General features: G+C 41.3%; 1 protein-coding gene across 1 annotated transcript in view; it reads left to right on the forward strand.

The window, feature by feature from the left end:
• RIOK1 (RIO kinase 1) overlaps positions 1–8,370 on the forward strand; it is a 28,671-nt gene extending 20,301 nt beyond the window's left edge. Inside the window, exons 13-17 of the mRNA XM_003272244.4 lie at positions 851–916; positions 1,796–1,915; positions 3,354–3,407; positions 4,696–4,848; positions 7,668–8,370. Coding sequence (XP_003272292.2) covers positions 851–916; positions 1,796–1,915; positions 3,354–3,407; positions 4,696–4,848; positions 7,668–7,778 — 504 coding nt within the window. The 3' untranslated portion in view covers positions 7,779–8,370. The remainder of the gene's footprint in view (positions 1–850; positions 917–1,795; positions 1,916–3,353; positions 3,408–4,695; positions 4,849–7,667) is intronic.
• The last annotated feature ends 8,284 nt before the right edge of the window (positions 8,371–16,654 follow it).

Raw genomic sequence — 16,654 nt, forward strand, 5'->3', positions numbered from 1 at the left:
CTCCCAAAGTGCCGGAATTACAGGCGTGTGCCTCAGTCTCCCAAAGTGCTGGGATTATAGGCGTGAGCCACTGCACCTGGCCTAATTTTTGTATTTTTAGTAGAGACGGAGTTTCACCATATTGCCCAGGCTGGTCACAAACTCCTAATCTCAGGTGATCTGCCGGCCTCCCCTCCCAAAGTGCTGGGATTAGAGGCGTGAGCCACCGTGCCTGGGTCAGCACTGATTTTCATGTCTAAACTCAAAAAAAAAAAAAAAAAAAACTCTGCTCCCACTATTTTTTCCTTTCTTCTATATAGAGAAGAGAACAGACACTCAGTTTCACAAACCAAAAGAACCGTTTGGAATCTTTGTCACCCTCGTTTCAGTCATTGTTTGCTCAGAGAGCTTTCTTTGATGGTTTATACTGCAGCAGCAATAGAGCCGTATATTCAAGATTTACAGCCAGCTAGCCTTTGCAATTCCCTTTGCCGACTGCTCAGGATTTAAGGAATGGTTCTTTCATTCTTTAGGTCTCTGTATTCCTTTAGTAGATGCTAAAGCATTTACTAAATGCAAAAGCTAATTATTTAAATTTAGTAAAAGTAGCATAACTTTTGAAAAAGGGGGGCTAGGGATCCCCCTAGGCTAGAAGAGTTTGATTTATTGTTACTTTTGGGTTGATGGCAGCCTTTTTGGTGAGGTCTGTGCTAGAAAGCTAACTTGTACCATTAGACCTCACTAAATGCTTTCATAAGTGTGAGGAGGTGATACTTATAAAGATTGGAACAAATTTATATCAAAACTGGGACATGGATGTGTCTTCTGCAGTTTGAATGTAAAAGAAAGTCATTTTTGTTTTCTTTCCAAGGCCATGGAAATAGCATCTCAAAGGACCAAGGAAGAAAGGTCTAGCCAAGATCATGTGGATGAAGAGGTAGGATTTATTATCTATTCACAGCCTTTGGAAACACTTGTGTTTTGAGGGTTTTTTTTTTTTTATGTTGCTAGAGCATAAACTTGATTTAAATAGATAAGCAGCTTTTTCAAATGATGGTAATATTTCCTTAGATATATTATAGTAAATGATTTAAGTGAGCCAAGTTGGATAGTTTACATTTCACTGTATTGGTCCACTCAGCAACCTGTTAGCCCATTGTCCTAGATGGAGAAAATTTTTAAAGAGCCTGTTAGGATATAGGAGTCAAGAAGGAAAAGCCTGTTTTTAGTTTGCAAATGTGAGTTTTTAAATGACTTAAATATTGATTCTAGAAATGTTATAGATTTTAAATATTATGCTTTGGTAAAAATGAGTCAGGGTGTTTTTTTGTGAGGGAGCCGTAGTAGGCTTTAAAAAAAAATTCTCACAACTCTTAATGGTTGACTATGAGGTGCCCTGTGTTTGTCGGCAGCTCTCCACCTTTTTCACTGTAGCAGCTGGGTATGTTTTGTAAGGCATAGCCAGGCAGCGCTTGCCAACTGTAATTCCACCCCTTTCCCTCCTGCTCAGAAAGGCTTTTTGGAACAAAAATGAAGGAGAAGTGTTATTCTAAGGATAATCTTGAATCAGCTCTAATTTTTTTTTCCCATCCTTAAAATAAGTCATATGCAAAATTTAGTGTTCTATCATTAGTAGTGTTACTTTTGGGACACCACATCACAGATGGGATACCAATGTGTGCAGACAGCTTAGCCAAGCATCAGTGTTGGGGATGGATGAATATGTAGATTCCCCTGTAACCTGATGGAGGAGTATGCTGTGTGAATGTGAGAAGTGTATGAATAACAGTTTTGCTTTTGCTTTTCCCCCTGTTAGGTGTTTAAACGAGCATATATTCCTAGAACCTTGAATGAAGTGAAAAATTATGAGAGGGATATGGACATAATTATGAAATTGAAGGAAGAGGACATGGCCATGAATGCCCAACAAGATAATGTAAGTAGCTTGGTTTGTATATAGCAAGCAGCTCTTCAAAAGTAGTAGGGGACTGTCCCAAACCTATCTGGGCCTCTTAAGTTCCCCTAATCTTGAATATTGGCTTCTGAGCTAGCGAAATTACTAACTCTATCTGTGTTAACTTGTGTGCACATTGAACGCAAAGGGAATTCATTGGAATTTATGAGAGGAGGTAACACATTTGAATGAATCCAACAAGCTGTAATTGTAGAAACAAGATTCAGATAGAAGTCTAGGCTATTAATGGTTATTGTATTAGGTCCATTAACATATATTTCTTTAACATACATCATTCAGGAACAATTTCTTTTTGGTAAAGGGCCAGATAGTAAATATTTTAGGCTTTGCAAGCCAAGAAACAAAATTGAGGTGATTACGTAGGTCCTTATGTAACGAGAGAAAAAAATTCACCCTCAATTTTTATTCGTGAAATTAGAAATACTTTAATAATAGTTGAATACACTTTTGTGTAATACAAGTATACTAAAGAAGAGTGGAATTATTTGATGTGGGGCAGATAATATTTCACTTAATTGGGGCTCAAAGTTTGTGTTTGCTATCTTCAAATTGATTGCAAATGTTTATCTGTAAAAACTACCAGGTAGGCTGGGCGCAGTGGCTCACATCTGTAATCCCAGCCCTTTGGGAGGCCGAGGTGGGCGGATCACTTGAGGTCAGGAGTTCGAGACCAACCTGGCCAACATGGTGAAACCCCGTCTCTACTAAAAATACAAAAATTAGCCAGGCATGGTAGCATGCTCCTGTAATCCCAGCTATTGGGGAGGCTGAGGCACGAGAATCACTTGAACCCGGGAGGCGGAGGCTGCAGTGAGCTGAGATTGCACCATTGGACTTTAGCCTGGGCTACAGAGCGGGACTCTGTCTCAAAAAACAAAGGCCCGGTACGAAGGCTCACACCTGTAATCTCAGCACTTTGGGAGGCCGAGGCGTGTGGATCACCTGAAGTAAGGAGTTCGAGACCAGCCTGGCCAACGTGGTGAAACCTCGTCTCTACTAAAAATACAAAAATTAGCTGGGCATCGTGGCAGGTGCCTGTAATCCCAGCTACTCAGGAGGCTGAGGCAGGAGAATCTCCTGAACCCTGGGTGGTGGAGGTTGCAGTGAGACAAGATCGCGCCACTGCACTCCAGCCTAGGTGACAAAGCAAGACTCTGTCTCAAAAAAAAAAAAAAAAAACAACTACCAGGTGGCTGGTTGGATTTGGCCAGTAGATCTGGTAGACAGAAATAATATCAATATTATAAACTTCCTGTGTTACAGTGAGATTAATTTTAGATACCTTTTTATAATCATAGGAGATATTATTTAACCCACATTGTTCTTAATAGTGCAATATGCATATTTCATTGTCTAGTTTTATGTTGATCCTTATTTTTTTTTTCCTTTTGGTTATAAGATTCTATACCAGACTGTTACAGGATTGAAGAAAGATTTGTCAGGAGTTCAGAAGGTATGAAGAACATGTGTTACTGTTTGTTTATGTGAAAACAGTTTTAAAGGATATAAAACTCTAGTCATATTATTTTTTGTTATTTATTATTTAATATTATTAGAACTAAATGCTATTTTATATTGTTAAAATTTTATAATTGCTTTCAAAGTCTGTGGATATCTTCAGAAATGCCATTTTTGTGTTCTTTCTAAACATAGCACTGAAATTTGGAAATTTATTTTTCTTTCTGTCTCTGAATTGTTCTGTGATTGCAGGTGAGGTTTTATCTTTTTGTGTCCTAGTCATCATTTGTGGAGTTATTAATGATAGCCATTGTGCTTCTTGATGGTTTTTACAACCAGCTTAGGAAAACTTTGGAATGTGGTCTCCTACCAGGGTATTACTTGTTAAAGAACAATCTCATGAGTTCAGCAAGTCCTGCTGTGCTGGATTCCTGTAATGTTTTTTTCTTAAAACAATCTTGTTTTGTTTTACATTTTAGAAGGGCAGGGATTAAGTAATTCTAACTTAGGCAGTCATAAAAGCAGTCTTTATTTTTTTAAATCTTCCTAATTGAAGACTTAAATAAAGGATCACAGTTTGCTTTCTTAAAATCATGTCTTTTCTGTGGAAAGAATTGAATTAGGGGAATTCTGGTATTTTGCATTTCTGAGTTATAATAACAGGTGTCATAAGGAAGTTATGCTTTGGATTCCAGAGCATGAAGATTTTATTGCAGCAAGCTAGAAAATCTTGTTGTACAATTGACTTCTAAAGATCTATTTTTTTCTTATAAAAAGGAAACCTCACTCTTAAAAACTGCTAGGAAGCACTATATTAGACAACTGCTAAATTTCAGGAAGTAATGAAAATTTTTCTTCTTCGAATATTGTTCTCCCTCCCAATTGGATTAGTTTATTGCTAGAAATATGGTTCACAGGAAAATAGCTGTGAAGTTATCCATATGAATCTTTTATTTTCTACCTCTATGTATATTTTGCCTCTTTCCCAATCCCAGCTAAATGCCCCTGATTAGCTGAAAGAAGCAGAACAGCTCTGTCGTTGGTCTAGGTCACGCAGTAAAGCCCTGGTTCCTTCATTTGAGTATGTTCTTGAGCCTTACTTGGAGTGGCTACTTTCATGTTTCCCTCCTGATGTTCATTCTGGTGTTTTGATGTTTCAGTACAGGATGTTTTTAACATATATTTGCGAGCCTAAAATCTGAATTCTGGCATTAACACATTTAACAACACATAACTTGGTTTATGTGTTGTTTAGAATAACATGGTTCTTTAATAATTTCAAGGTCCCTGCACTCCTAGAAAATCAAGTGGAAGAAAGGACTTGTTCTGATTCAGAAGATATTGGAAGCTCTGAGTGCTCTGACACAGACTGTGAAGAGCAGGGAGACCATGTCCACCCCAAGAAACACACCACGGACCCCGACATTGATAAAAAAGTAAGCAGTCAAATACCTTCCCCTTTTCTTTAGTGTGGGAGCACAGCCGCTCTTATTTCTCTTTGCTCAAGGATCTAGCTAGATTATGATGGCTGAAAACATTATTGATAAGTACCTCTAATTACAGTTTTAATACTTAAGTGTGAACTTGACTTTTGGTGGTAACATTATCTTGAGATTGGGCTGCTCGTCGGAGCACCTCAGGCATTGCCTAGAGAGAGCACGCACTAAATTCAGTACATTTCACATGAAGTACAAGTGATGTTAGAGTTGACCCAGGGTAAATAGTGAAGAGCCATTTCAGGGGGATTTATAGCCCAGCTTGATGTTTCTGGAATCTGAAAGACCATATAATAATCCCCCCATCCATGCTTTCACTTTCTACTGTTTCAGTTCCCTGCAGTCAGCCTTGGTTTGCAATATTAAATGGAAAATTCCAGAAGTAAACAATTTATAAGTTTTAAATTGCTCACTGTCCTAAGTAGTGTGATGAAATTCATGCTGTCCTCCTCCATCCTGCCTGGAATGTGAATCATCACGTGGTCCAGCGTCTTCACACTGTCAACACTCCCCACCCGTTAGTCACTTAGTAGCCTTCTTGGCTATCAGTTCAGCTGCTGTGATGTTGTTGTGCTTGTGTGCAAGTAACTCTTACTTTGCTTAATAACGGCCATAAATTACAAGAGTAGTGATGTTGGGATTTCAGGTATGCTTTCGAGAAGCCATAACATTCTTCCTTTAAGTAGAAAGGTGACTATTCTTGACTTAACAAGGAACTCATGCCTGTAATCCTAGCACCCTGGGAGGCCAAGGAGGGCAGATCACTCCAGACCAGTCTGGGCAACAGAGTGATACCCTGTCTCTGTTAAAACATTGGTGATGAGCACCTGTAGTCCCAAATACTTGGGAGGCTAAGGCAAGAGGATCCCTTGAGCCCAGTGACATTGTGGAGAAGGAAAAAGATGTTTGTGCTGGTTTTGCTGTCTCACCCCAAACTGCAAAACTTAGGACCATAGTATGTGATAAGTGCTTAGTTAAGATGGAAAAGGCATGAAATTTGTGGGTGAAAGACGTAGACAAAAACATCCTCCAGTTGACGGCACCATGTTGCACCAGAAAGCACTGAGCCTATACAAAGGTTTCAAAGGTTTCAGCAAGAGTTCCCCTGAAATGAGTGGCACCAGGCCATTTACTGTAAGGAATAGTTACACAGATTCAAGAATAGGTTTGGACTAAAAAATAGAAAAATTACTGGAGAGGCTGCATCTGCCAATGAATAAGCTACTGTCACATGAGTATGATACTGTGGGATATTCTGAGAGAGAGAGAGACCACATTCAAATAACTTTTATTATAGTATATTGTTACCATTCTATTATTAGTTCTTATCTCTTACTGTGCCTAATTTATAAATTAAACCTCGTCATAGGTATGTATGTGTAGGAAGAAACATAGCATATATAGGGTTTGGCACTATCCACGGTTTTAAGCATCCACTGGGGGTCTTGGAACATATCCCCCACGGATAAGAAGGGACTCTTGTATTTCTTTAATCCCTAGCCATAGACATAAGAGACACTGGTGACTGAATGCTATGTAACTATTATTCCATCTTAGTCTAATCCTTTAAACCTTGTACAATGTGGGTCCCAAGACTTCTGAGGAACATACTCAGCTGCTAGCATATTTTCTCATATGTGTACTAGAAACACATATTTTGTCTCTTTCCAATGTCTATTTCTGTTAGAATATGGAACTTGTAAAGAAAAGTACTTGCAAACATTTAATAACATTCTTAGGGCTATATCTGTTTCACTGTCCTCACATTTCTATTAAGGAAGCTCAGCCGGGCGCGGTGGCTCACTCCTGTGATCCCAGCACTTTGGGAGGCCAAGGAGGGTGGATCACGAGGTCAGGAGATCGAGACCATCCTGGCTAACATGGTGAAATCCTGTCTCTACTAAAAATACAAAAAATTAGCTGGGCGTGGTGGCAGGCGCCTGTAGTCCCAGCTACTTGGGAGGCTGAGGCAGGAGAATGGCGTGAACCCAGGAGGCGGAGCTTGCAGTGAGCCGAGATCATGCCACTGCATGCCAGCCTAGGTGACAGAGTGAGACTCCGTCTCAAAAAAAAGAAAAAGAGGAAGCTCAAGGCCAGTTATAGTGGCTCATGCCTGTAGTCTCAGCTACTAGGGAGGTTGAGGCAAGAGGATTGCTTGAGCCCAGGAGCTTGAGGCTGCAGTGCACAATGATCATGCTACTGCCCTCCTGCCTGGGTGACAGAGTGAGTCCCTGTCTCTAAAAAGAAAAAGCTCAAAGACAGTTTTCACCCCAAGTTCCTCCACCAACCCATAATCATTTTCTTTTCTTTTCTTTTTTTTACATTACACTCACTTTTATTCTTCTATGTGTATATTTTATTTAGTTATAATAATAATAAGAATACTCCAGGTGGGTGCAGTGGCTCATGCCTGTAATCTCAGCATTTTGGGAGATCAAGGTGGGCGGATCGGTTGAGCCCAGGAGTTCAAGACCAGCCTGTGCAATCTGGCGAAGCCCCATCTCTACCAAAAAATACCCCAAAAAAACCTAGCCAGGTGTGGTAGCGCGCACCTGGGTAGTTGTCCCAGCTACCCAGGAGGCTGAGGTGGGAGGATTGCGTGAGCCCAGGAGGTGGAGGCTGAAGTGAACCATGATCATGCCACTGCACTCCAGCCTGGGCGACAGAGAAAGACCCTGTCTAAAAAACAAAACAAAACAAAAACAAAAAATGCATACTCCAAATGAATGAAAGTTGGCTTTTTTGTTTGTTTTTTACAGGAAAGAAAAAAGATGGTCAAGGAAGCCCAGAGAGAGAAAAGAAAAAACAAAATTCCTAAACATGTGAAAAAAAGAAAGGAGAAGACAGCCAAGACGAAAAAAGGCAAATAGAATGAGAACCATATTATGTACAGTCATTTTCATCAGTTACTTTTCTCGCCTGAACTCTAAGCTGCATCTGGAAGATGGCTTATTGGTTTTAACCAGATTGTTGTCATAGCACTGTCTGTGAAGACGGATTCAAATGTTTTCATGTAATTATGTAAAAAGCTCTAAGCTCTAGAGTCTAGATCCAGTCACTGACTCTGTCTGGTGTTGACAGAGGATTTATTTAAGCTATTTTAATAAAGAAGTTTGTACATTTTTATTTTTATATTTTTTTCTCTTACAAATATGTTTTTGGAAGCATGATAAATGTTTAAATGTAGTCAACATCTGTAACTCTTACATGAGTGTCCAGAGGCACTCATGGGAAAACTGGTTTTGCTTTCTTTGTACACACCAGAGACCCATCTGAGGTCATCTGATTATAAGGCCATGTTTATATAAAGGGAATTTCACCCACAGTTCAGCTGGCTGTTGATTTAATCATTCACTGCAACTCTGCCTTTGTGTGTATTGGTGATCATTTGTAATGCTCTTACACTTCATCTTTAATGTTCTTTTTGGAGCTGGGACCTCTCAGTTCATAAAGTTTTTTGCATTCAATCATTTGGCATATTCATTCATTCATCAAAAATTTGAGTATTTTAGTTGCTGGGGATACAGCAGAAAACAAACTAGACAAAAATTACTACCTTTGAGTAGTTTACATTTTGATAGGAAGATAAGACATTAACCAAAATAAGTAAAAAGCGGTGTATCAGCAGGTGATAAATTCTATGGAGAGAAATAATGCAGAGATGAGAGGGCGCCTATAGATGGAGGAGTTTGCAGTTTAAAATAGGGTTCTTGGAAAGGCCTTACTGAGGGCTGATATTTGAGCAAATACTTGAAGAAGGTGAATCGTGTGCATAACAAGAAGGAAGAGTATGCCAGGCAGAGCAACCAGCAGTTGCAAAGCCCTGAGGCAGGAGTGTACGTGACATCTTCCAGAAACAGGGCTGAGACATCATCATCAAGGGAGAAAGTAGTAGATGCAATCAGATAGTGTACAGCTGTGGGAGGGTTTTGGCCTGGGAGTGATATGATCTGACTTCTGTTTTAAAAGGATTACTCTGGCCTCGGTGGAGAATTGACCAGGAAGTGAGGGTGGGAGACCAGTGGGTATGTTCATTGAAGTAAACCCAAGCAAGAGACGCTGATGGCTTGCTATAGGATGGTGGCAGACATGAGAGAAGTGGTTGCACATTCTAAGGGAAAAGATGAGATTGCGTGGAGTGAAGGGTGACTTCAGGGTTTCTGACCTAAGCAGCCACTGAGATGACTGGAGTTGCCACTTAATGTGACGGGAAAGACTGTGGGTGGGAGCAGGTTTGGGCAGGGTAGGAGGGTGAGATAAAATAAAACCTTACATTGCAACGTAGTACAGATACTAAAAGAAATTACGAATTTAATTTTTTTAATGATATACTTTGTCTTGGAAGTGACTATTGTAGTCATTGCATTTAGAAATAATTTCTATAAATCAACCCCTAGTTTTCACTTAAACTGAAGCTTGCCCCTGCTTATTTGACAGTGGGTTATTGGGGGAAATCATTTGAGCTCTTTATGTTTATTTTGACTTTAAAGTTCAAAATATGAAATATAATTTCAGTGAAACACAAAGATAGTCCCTCTAAAATAGTCTACAGTTAGCACAACAAAAGAAAAAGCGAAAGCAGATATCGATCCTGCACACATTTGGGGAGTTTATCTTCAGGAGCTTCCAATTCTTGTGTTTGTTTTGGTCTTACTCTCTGACATGGTATGTTTGCATTAGGAGGTCAAGCTCCTCAGCGCTATCTTTTGCTGAATCTCACGCAGTTTCCAAGCTTGGAATCAGTGCCGCTTGGCCAGATGTAGCAATAGCCAGATTGTGGGGCAGTTCATTCTCTTACATTGCTACTGGGAGGAAGTGACTTGTAAAACATCAAGAGTTGGTAATGAAGATTCTAACCTGAGAAAAGCTTTTTTCATACCCCACTCGCTGATGTGGCTGTATCCTTGTTTGGATTCTGGGTCATAAGGCTGTGGCTGGTTAATAGCCACTCACTGTATTCTTGCCAACCTTGTCTGAAATTGTCCTCATCAGAAGGCTTAGAAGGAGCCTAATCTTAGGCAAACAACTAGCAGGGCTGCTTGCTGACTTTGATAACAATTGAGTTTTGATTGTTTGGCAGGTTTTAGTGTTAATGGATTATTGGTTGTACAGTTACTTTCTATTTGGAAAGGTGAAGTTTGGGTCTCTTGGCCCAAAGCTGGGGACGTTATTTTGTCAGTTGTAGATACATCTGATTTCATGTTTTGTTGATTTTTCTCATCCATCAAAATAATGCAGATGTTTCTAAAAGTTTACTATGAGAAATCTGGATAACTTCTTTGAAGCACAAAATTGCAGCTCTTTCCTATGCTCCTGTCACTCTCATTCTTCCTTTGATAAACCTGTTTAGGAATAGAATGTTTCTCAGCCTGAAAGTACCACCATTTCCTTTTTGTTTTTTTTTTTTCTTTGTTTGTTTGTTTTGAGACGGAGTCTCACTCTGTCACCCAGGCTGGAGCACAGTGGCGCGATCTTGCCTCACTGCAAACTTCACCTCCCAGATTCAAGTGATTCTCCTGCCTCAGCCTCCCGAGTAGCTGGGATTACAGGTGCCCGCCACCACACCTGGCTAATTTTTGTATTTTTAGTAGAGACAGGGTTTCACCATGTTGGCCAGGCCAGTCTCAAACTCCTGACCTTAGGTGATCCGTCCACCTCATCTCCCAAAGTGCTGGGATTATAGGCGTGAGCCACCACTCCCAGCCAGCACCACCATTTGAGACCATGTGGTCTTTTAGTGAGGAAGTGAGAATGGTGGCAGCTCTTTGCCCAGGTCTGTCTGGTCAAGTATGAATCCATGGTTCTTGGCTAACATCAAGTTTTCTTCAGCTTTATCACTAACTTGATGAAGACAGACCCAAGATGTTGAAAAACTTTATAGCTTGGTACTAAGAGTTGTTTGAGATCTTTCCTTTTCATGAGTATTCTGTTTAATTCTGTGCTAGCAGCTTGTTTCTTGGCTGTGGGCCCATCCTGTTTTGTGACTGTGATTTCATTAACCTTTTGGCTCAGAAAAGGAAGAGATTAAATAAAAGTTCTTCCAGATGCAGGTAAAAATGAAATTTAAGGACATCTCAAATGTCAGGCTCTGAATGCTATCTCTAAAAAATCCTTTTCATTTTCAAAAGCTTGATATGCTGTCTAATTTCTAGTGGTCTATACACATCGTAAATAAAGACCTTGACTGTTCAGAGCTTTACTTTGATTTCTGAGGTTTCCTTTGTTGATGGAAGAGCTAACAGGATTGGCAGTGTGAGCAGATTCTCCTCAAGTATAGTTTCCCATGAAGATTTCAAGCACAGGGATCAAAACCAAGAACTCTCCACATTCTGTCTCCTAAATGGGATTAGGGTGTCACATTCCCTGCATTTTGGTTGGAGTATTTAACTTTCATATCCTTTGGGTTTGTGTTGCCTTGGACATGAAGGCTTTTAACTGTTTCAAGGGAAACCATAATATTGGTATGAAATCATTAAAGCCAATTTTGTAAGGAAAGAAGTACTATCTTGCATCTGTGCCTTCCAGAGATCTTAGTCCCAGTTGATGGTGTCGTAGAAGCCTCTGACTTTGGAGAATATAGACTGCATTTGTGGAATTCTTGACTTGGTTTTCAGCTTTCTTTCATTTTCTGCGTCACTGCAGGTCGTGCTTTGGTTGCTGGCTGGTCATGATCATGAGGAGGTGGCCCTTACAGCTAGAGTAGCCTCATTGCCGCAAAATCCTTTTTGCTTTCTTTTTTTTTTTTTTTTTTCAGAATGGTAAGAGTTTCTTCTGGCATAAAGCAGAGCCATCTCCAGATCTCGGAGACAGGTTTCCATTGCCTTTTATTGGTGATATGTTTGGGTTTGTTTAAAGGCTGATTAAATTTTGTCATCTTTGGGTGAACTTGTAGCCATTACAAATCCTGTACAGTATATATCTGGCATAAGTCATATAACTTGGCAGTGAAAAAGTAGTGACTTTGGGGCCAAAATATTGTTGGAGTCAGGATGCTAGAATGCTAAGTTGGAGAGGCTGCGGGGAGAGAATGGGGTGCTGGAAGTTGTAGTATGGAGGTAGCCCTTGCTGGCGGTGTCTAGGGTACAGCCACGGGCGTGAATGGCTGCAGTAGGGTAGCAGATAGAAGCACTGAAGGCTAGAAGGGCAAGGACCAAGGGAGAATTGTGGAGAGTCATTTGAGTTCTGATGGGCATGGTTTGAGAGTGTCAGAGACAAGCTTAAAATGTTCAGAGTGAGAGGTAGTGCACTGCAGGAGGGGACATCACCCATGCCCATGATGGAGGGGAAGTGAGTGGCGTCTGATGACACGGGGCAGAAGAGGGCAGCAGGGAAGAGGCGCCTAAGAGGAGAGGCAGAGTGTAGATGCAGTGAGAAGGGAACCCTCAGAAGAGAAGTTGGGGATAAAGAGTTTTTGTTTTTTTTTTTTTATGGTGCATGACCATGAGCACTATGGGAGTGTTTCAGGAATCAGAAAGGTGAGAAGAGGGGTCTATTTTTTATTGGACCTCAGGTGCAGCCCCCATTGTGGGTTTGGGACCCTGACACCCTTAAGAAGGCAAATGCTGTAACCACTGTGGAAGTAATAGTAGCACCTCCCTTATAGATTATTGTGAAGGATGCTGACAAGAGCTGGTGGGAAAGTTTGCAATGGATAGATCAGGCTGATAGTACCCGATCCCACTGCTTTGTCATTAAAAGTGGAGCAGCCAGCCCCGCAGGTGCTCCTATTGTGATGTAAAAGGAAGTACACAGAGCTATCTGTAAAATACCTCACCTGCCCCTAAAAACATTGAACCTGAACTATGTGGCCACTAGATGTAACTAGCAGTTTACAGGAAATACAGGATGCAGGAACAGGATAAATGATCCTATGAGGACACAACCAAATCTGGAATAAGGGAGAGTCCATAAGAAAAAAAAAAATAATAAAAAATGGAAGGCAGGGCACGGTGGCTCACGCCTATAATCCCAGCACTTTGGGAGGCCGAGGCCAGCAGATCACCAGGTCAGGGATTCAAGACCAGCCTGGTCAACGTAGTGAAACCCCGTCTCTACTAAAAATACAAAAATTAGCTGGGCATGGTGGCACGTGCCTGTAATCCCAGCTACTTGGGAGGCTGAGGCAGGAGAATCGCTTAAACCCGGGAGGTGGAGGTTGCAGTGAGCCAAGATCGCGCCACTGCACTCCAGTTTGGGCAACAGAGTGAGACTTCATCTCAAAAAAAAAAAAAAAAAAAAAAAGAAAGCACAAGTGGTTTCAGACCACATATCCCAATGCTGGGTACTGCATTTGGATCCTGATGAAATCAAAGCAATTGTAAAAAAATTGAGGTGGTTTTTTTAAAAAAAAGGAAAGTTAAAAATGAAATATGTATTAGATGGTAGTAGGGAATTATTCATCTTATTACATATGATGGTGATATTGTGGTTACATTTTTAAAAAAATGTGTTCCCTCCAAGTATCTACTGAAGTCTTAATGAATAGGATGTCTGGGATTGCTTTAAAATACTCCACCGTGTCTCTAAAGAAAAGTGGCAGTAGATGAAGCAAGATTTGCAAAATGTTAATAATTGCTAAAGCTGGGTAATGGATATGTGGGGATTCATAATACTGTTCTCACTATTTTTGTATATAAAAATTTCTCTAAGAAAAAGGTTTTTTAAAACAATTTTTAAGAGCGTCTCACTCTCTTGCCCTGGCTGGAGTGCAGTGGCACCTTCTTAGCTCACTGCAGCCTCGACCTCCTGGGCTCAAGTGGTCTTCCTGCCTCAGCCTCCCTCGACCGTCTGGGCTCAAGCAATCCTCCTGCCTCGGCCTCCCAAAGTGCTGGGATTACATCCACCACACCCAGCCAATAAAACATTTTCTAAAAATGTGTTAAAGTATATTGAGCACTCAACATGGCTTATCACATAGTAGTGCTATATTATACAAGTGTCTATGTATTTGTTATTTTACTTACTACTTTTAAGTAACTTCTTTTGCCCAGGCATCAGCTTTAACCATGTGAGCTAAGAAGATAGGTCTAGGCAGAATTATAACGCCAGTACTCACCTAGCTTGGTGTCATGAAATGCCCTTTTGGTTCTGAAATTTAGATTCTATTAGTGGGTGCAGTAAGATAACTTGTATATTGAACAAATGCAGATAGAATTCATTTTGCCAACCTGATCCTTGTTTTAAAAGACAACATCAGCCAGGCACGGTGGCTCATGCTTGTAATCCCAGCACTTTGGGAGGCTGAGGAGGGTGGATCAGCTGAGGTCGGGAGTTCAAGACCAGCCTGGCCAACATGGCAAAACCCTGTCTCTACTAAAAATACGAAAATTAGCTGGGCGTGGTGGTGTGCACCTGTAATCCCAGCTACCCGGGAGGCTGAGGCAGGAGAATCGCTTGAACCTGGGAGGCAGAGGTTGCAGTGAGCCAAGATCATACCATTGCACTCCAGCCTGGGCGATAGAGTGAGACTCTGTGTCAAAAAAAATACCACTTCTGTGACACCTGTCCTAACCGGTCTATTTGAAATTGCCATCCTGCCTGCTTCCCGAAGGCCCCACATGCCTTGTCAGCTCACTTGCATTATTTCTCTATAGCTCTTCTAACAAACTAAACTCACATGTTGAATTTACTTATTCATACCGTGTCTCTTTCCTCACCTTCCACCTCGGTCTATAGTGTAAGCTCCACAAGGGCAGGGATTTCTGTCTTTGTTTTGTTTTGCATCCCTGCTCCTAGCATGGTGCCTGAAACATCGTCAATGCCCAATAAACACTTAACTGAATAATATGTTGTGTTTCCTAAACAAAGATCAGGCTATTCCATCCATGGATCACACCCCTCACGTTCATAAAAATGAAAATAAGGAGTCGACGTGGGTTGATCTGCACCTTCTAGTCACACCCTCCCTGTGACCAGCGGCCATGTTTTCCAATGGCAGCCGGAGTCGGGTCTGTGGGCTCAAGTGCTACGCCCTGCAGCAGAGCCTGTTTTGTCACTGACCTTTGGTGCGGAAGGCACTCAAGCCAATGGAACTGATTAGACTAAGATTAAATTAGACTAAGATAATCAAGGAATGTTGCTATTTTAATCTTGACCATGTGAGACCATTTGACTATCATCCAAAGGGCTCAGCCAAAAACAGATTACCTAATGAGTTAATCCGAAATCATCACAATATGTGAGAAAATGGGGCTGGGCACGGTGGCTCCCAGCACTTTGGGAGGCCGAGGCAGGTGGATCACCGGAGGTCAGGAGTTCAAGACCAGCCTCGCCAACATGGTGAAACCCTGTCTCTACAAAAATACAAAAATTAGCCAGACATGGTGGTGGGTGCCTGTAATCCCAGCTACTCAAGAGGCTGAGGTGGGAGAATCGCTTGAACTCAGGAGGCAGAGGTTGCAGTGAGCCGAGATCATGCCATTGTACTCCAGCCTGGGCAACAGTGCGAGACTCTGTCTCAAAAAAAAAAAAGAAAAAGAAAATAGGAAAATAGGAAGCTTTATGAAATCAACACGTGTGTTCACAGGTCATCATCTCTTCCCAAATGTTATAGCTGAAGAATTTAAAGAGCTATTGATTCCAAGAGATGGCCCTGAGTTTAAACAAGATCCAGCCTACTTGACAGCCTGACAAATTCCCACAGTGACACTGCCATGATCCTTTCCTCCAACAGGGTGTGAAATAGTGCCCCAGCCCCACGGGACTGGTGTGATTGTTAGTGGGTACTTAGTCTTGCCCAATCTAATTTTTCCTTAAATACTACCAATATGACAGCAATGTTGGGAGGTTGTCTCCTGCTGCCTCTGCATGTAAACACTGTCAACCTTGCTCAAGGGAAATGGGGTTGCCGACTTTAGTCCAAGATCCCTCTCTTGGCTATTACTGGCAACCTGCCATGGAACTGGGCAAGCCTCTTTCCTTTCGGGGGAAATTGCTCATCTGTAAATTGAGAGAATTGGGTTATCTGGTCCAACTTGGTCTAGATGGTCATAACCTTTCGTCTTTAAAATTCTGTTATTTTAAAAAAAATAACAAATGATTTGGAACAGCCAGGTTGGAATTACAAATCCTGAAAGGACTTGTTCATTAAAAACAAAATGGCCATGTGCGGTGGCTCATGCCTGTAATCCCAGCACTTTGAGAGGCAGAGGCGGGTGGATCACGAGGTCAAGAGATTGATACCATCCTGGCTAACACGGTGAAACTCCTTCTCTACTAAAAATACAAAAAATTAGCCAGGTGTGGTGACTGGTACCTGTAGTCCCAGCTACTCGGGAGACTGAGGGAGGAGAATAGCATGAACCCGGGAGGCGGAGCTTGCAGTGAGCCAAGATCGCGCCACTACACTCCAGCCTGGGTGACAGAGCCAAACTCCATCTCAAAAAATAAATAAATAAATAATAATAATAAAATAAATGGGTTGAAAGTGTCGATGATCACACAGGTCAGGTATGCCTTTCCTATGAATCATAATCTCATAAGGCAACTTTTACCCTGTGCTATTTTAATTTTGCGATAGGAATTGTTCATTGGCTTTGCAATAATGCTTACTCCTCTAGAGGGAGGTGTGCTCTTGGGTTCCGATTATTAGCTTGTACTCAAGCAAGCGGAGGAGAGGCTGCTGAGGGCCAGAACTGTAGACTGTGCAGGACAGCAGGCATTCCCCTCAAAGAAGGATTACATCAACAGACCTTGATGATAGTGGCGCATGTTTGGTGGCTGATTTTTTTTTTTTTTTTTTTTGAGA

The sequence above is a fragment of the Nomascus leucogenys genome, chromosome 8, assembly GCF_006542625.1.
Source record: "Nomascus leucogenys isolate Asia chromosome 8, Asia_NLE_v1, whole genome shotgun sequence".
NCBI classification, from domain to species: domain Eukaryota; kingdom Metazoa; phylum Chordata; class Mammalia; order Primates; family Hylobatidae; genus Nomascus; species Nomascus leucogenys.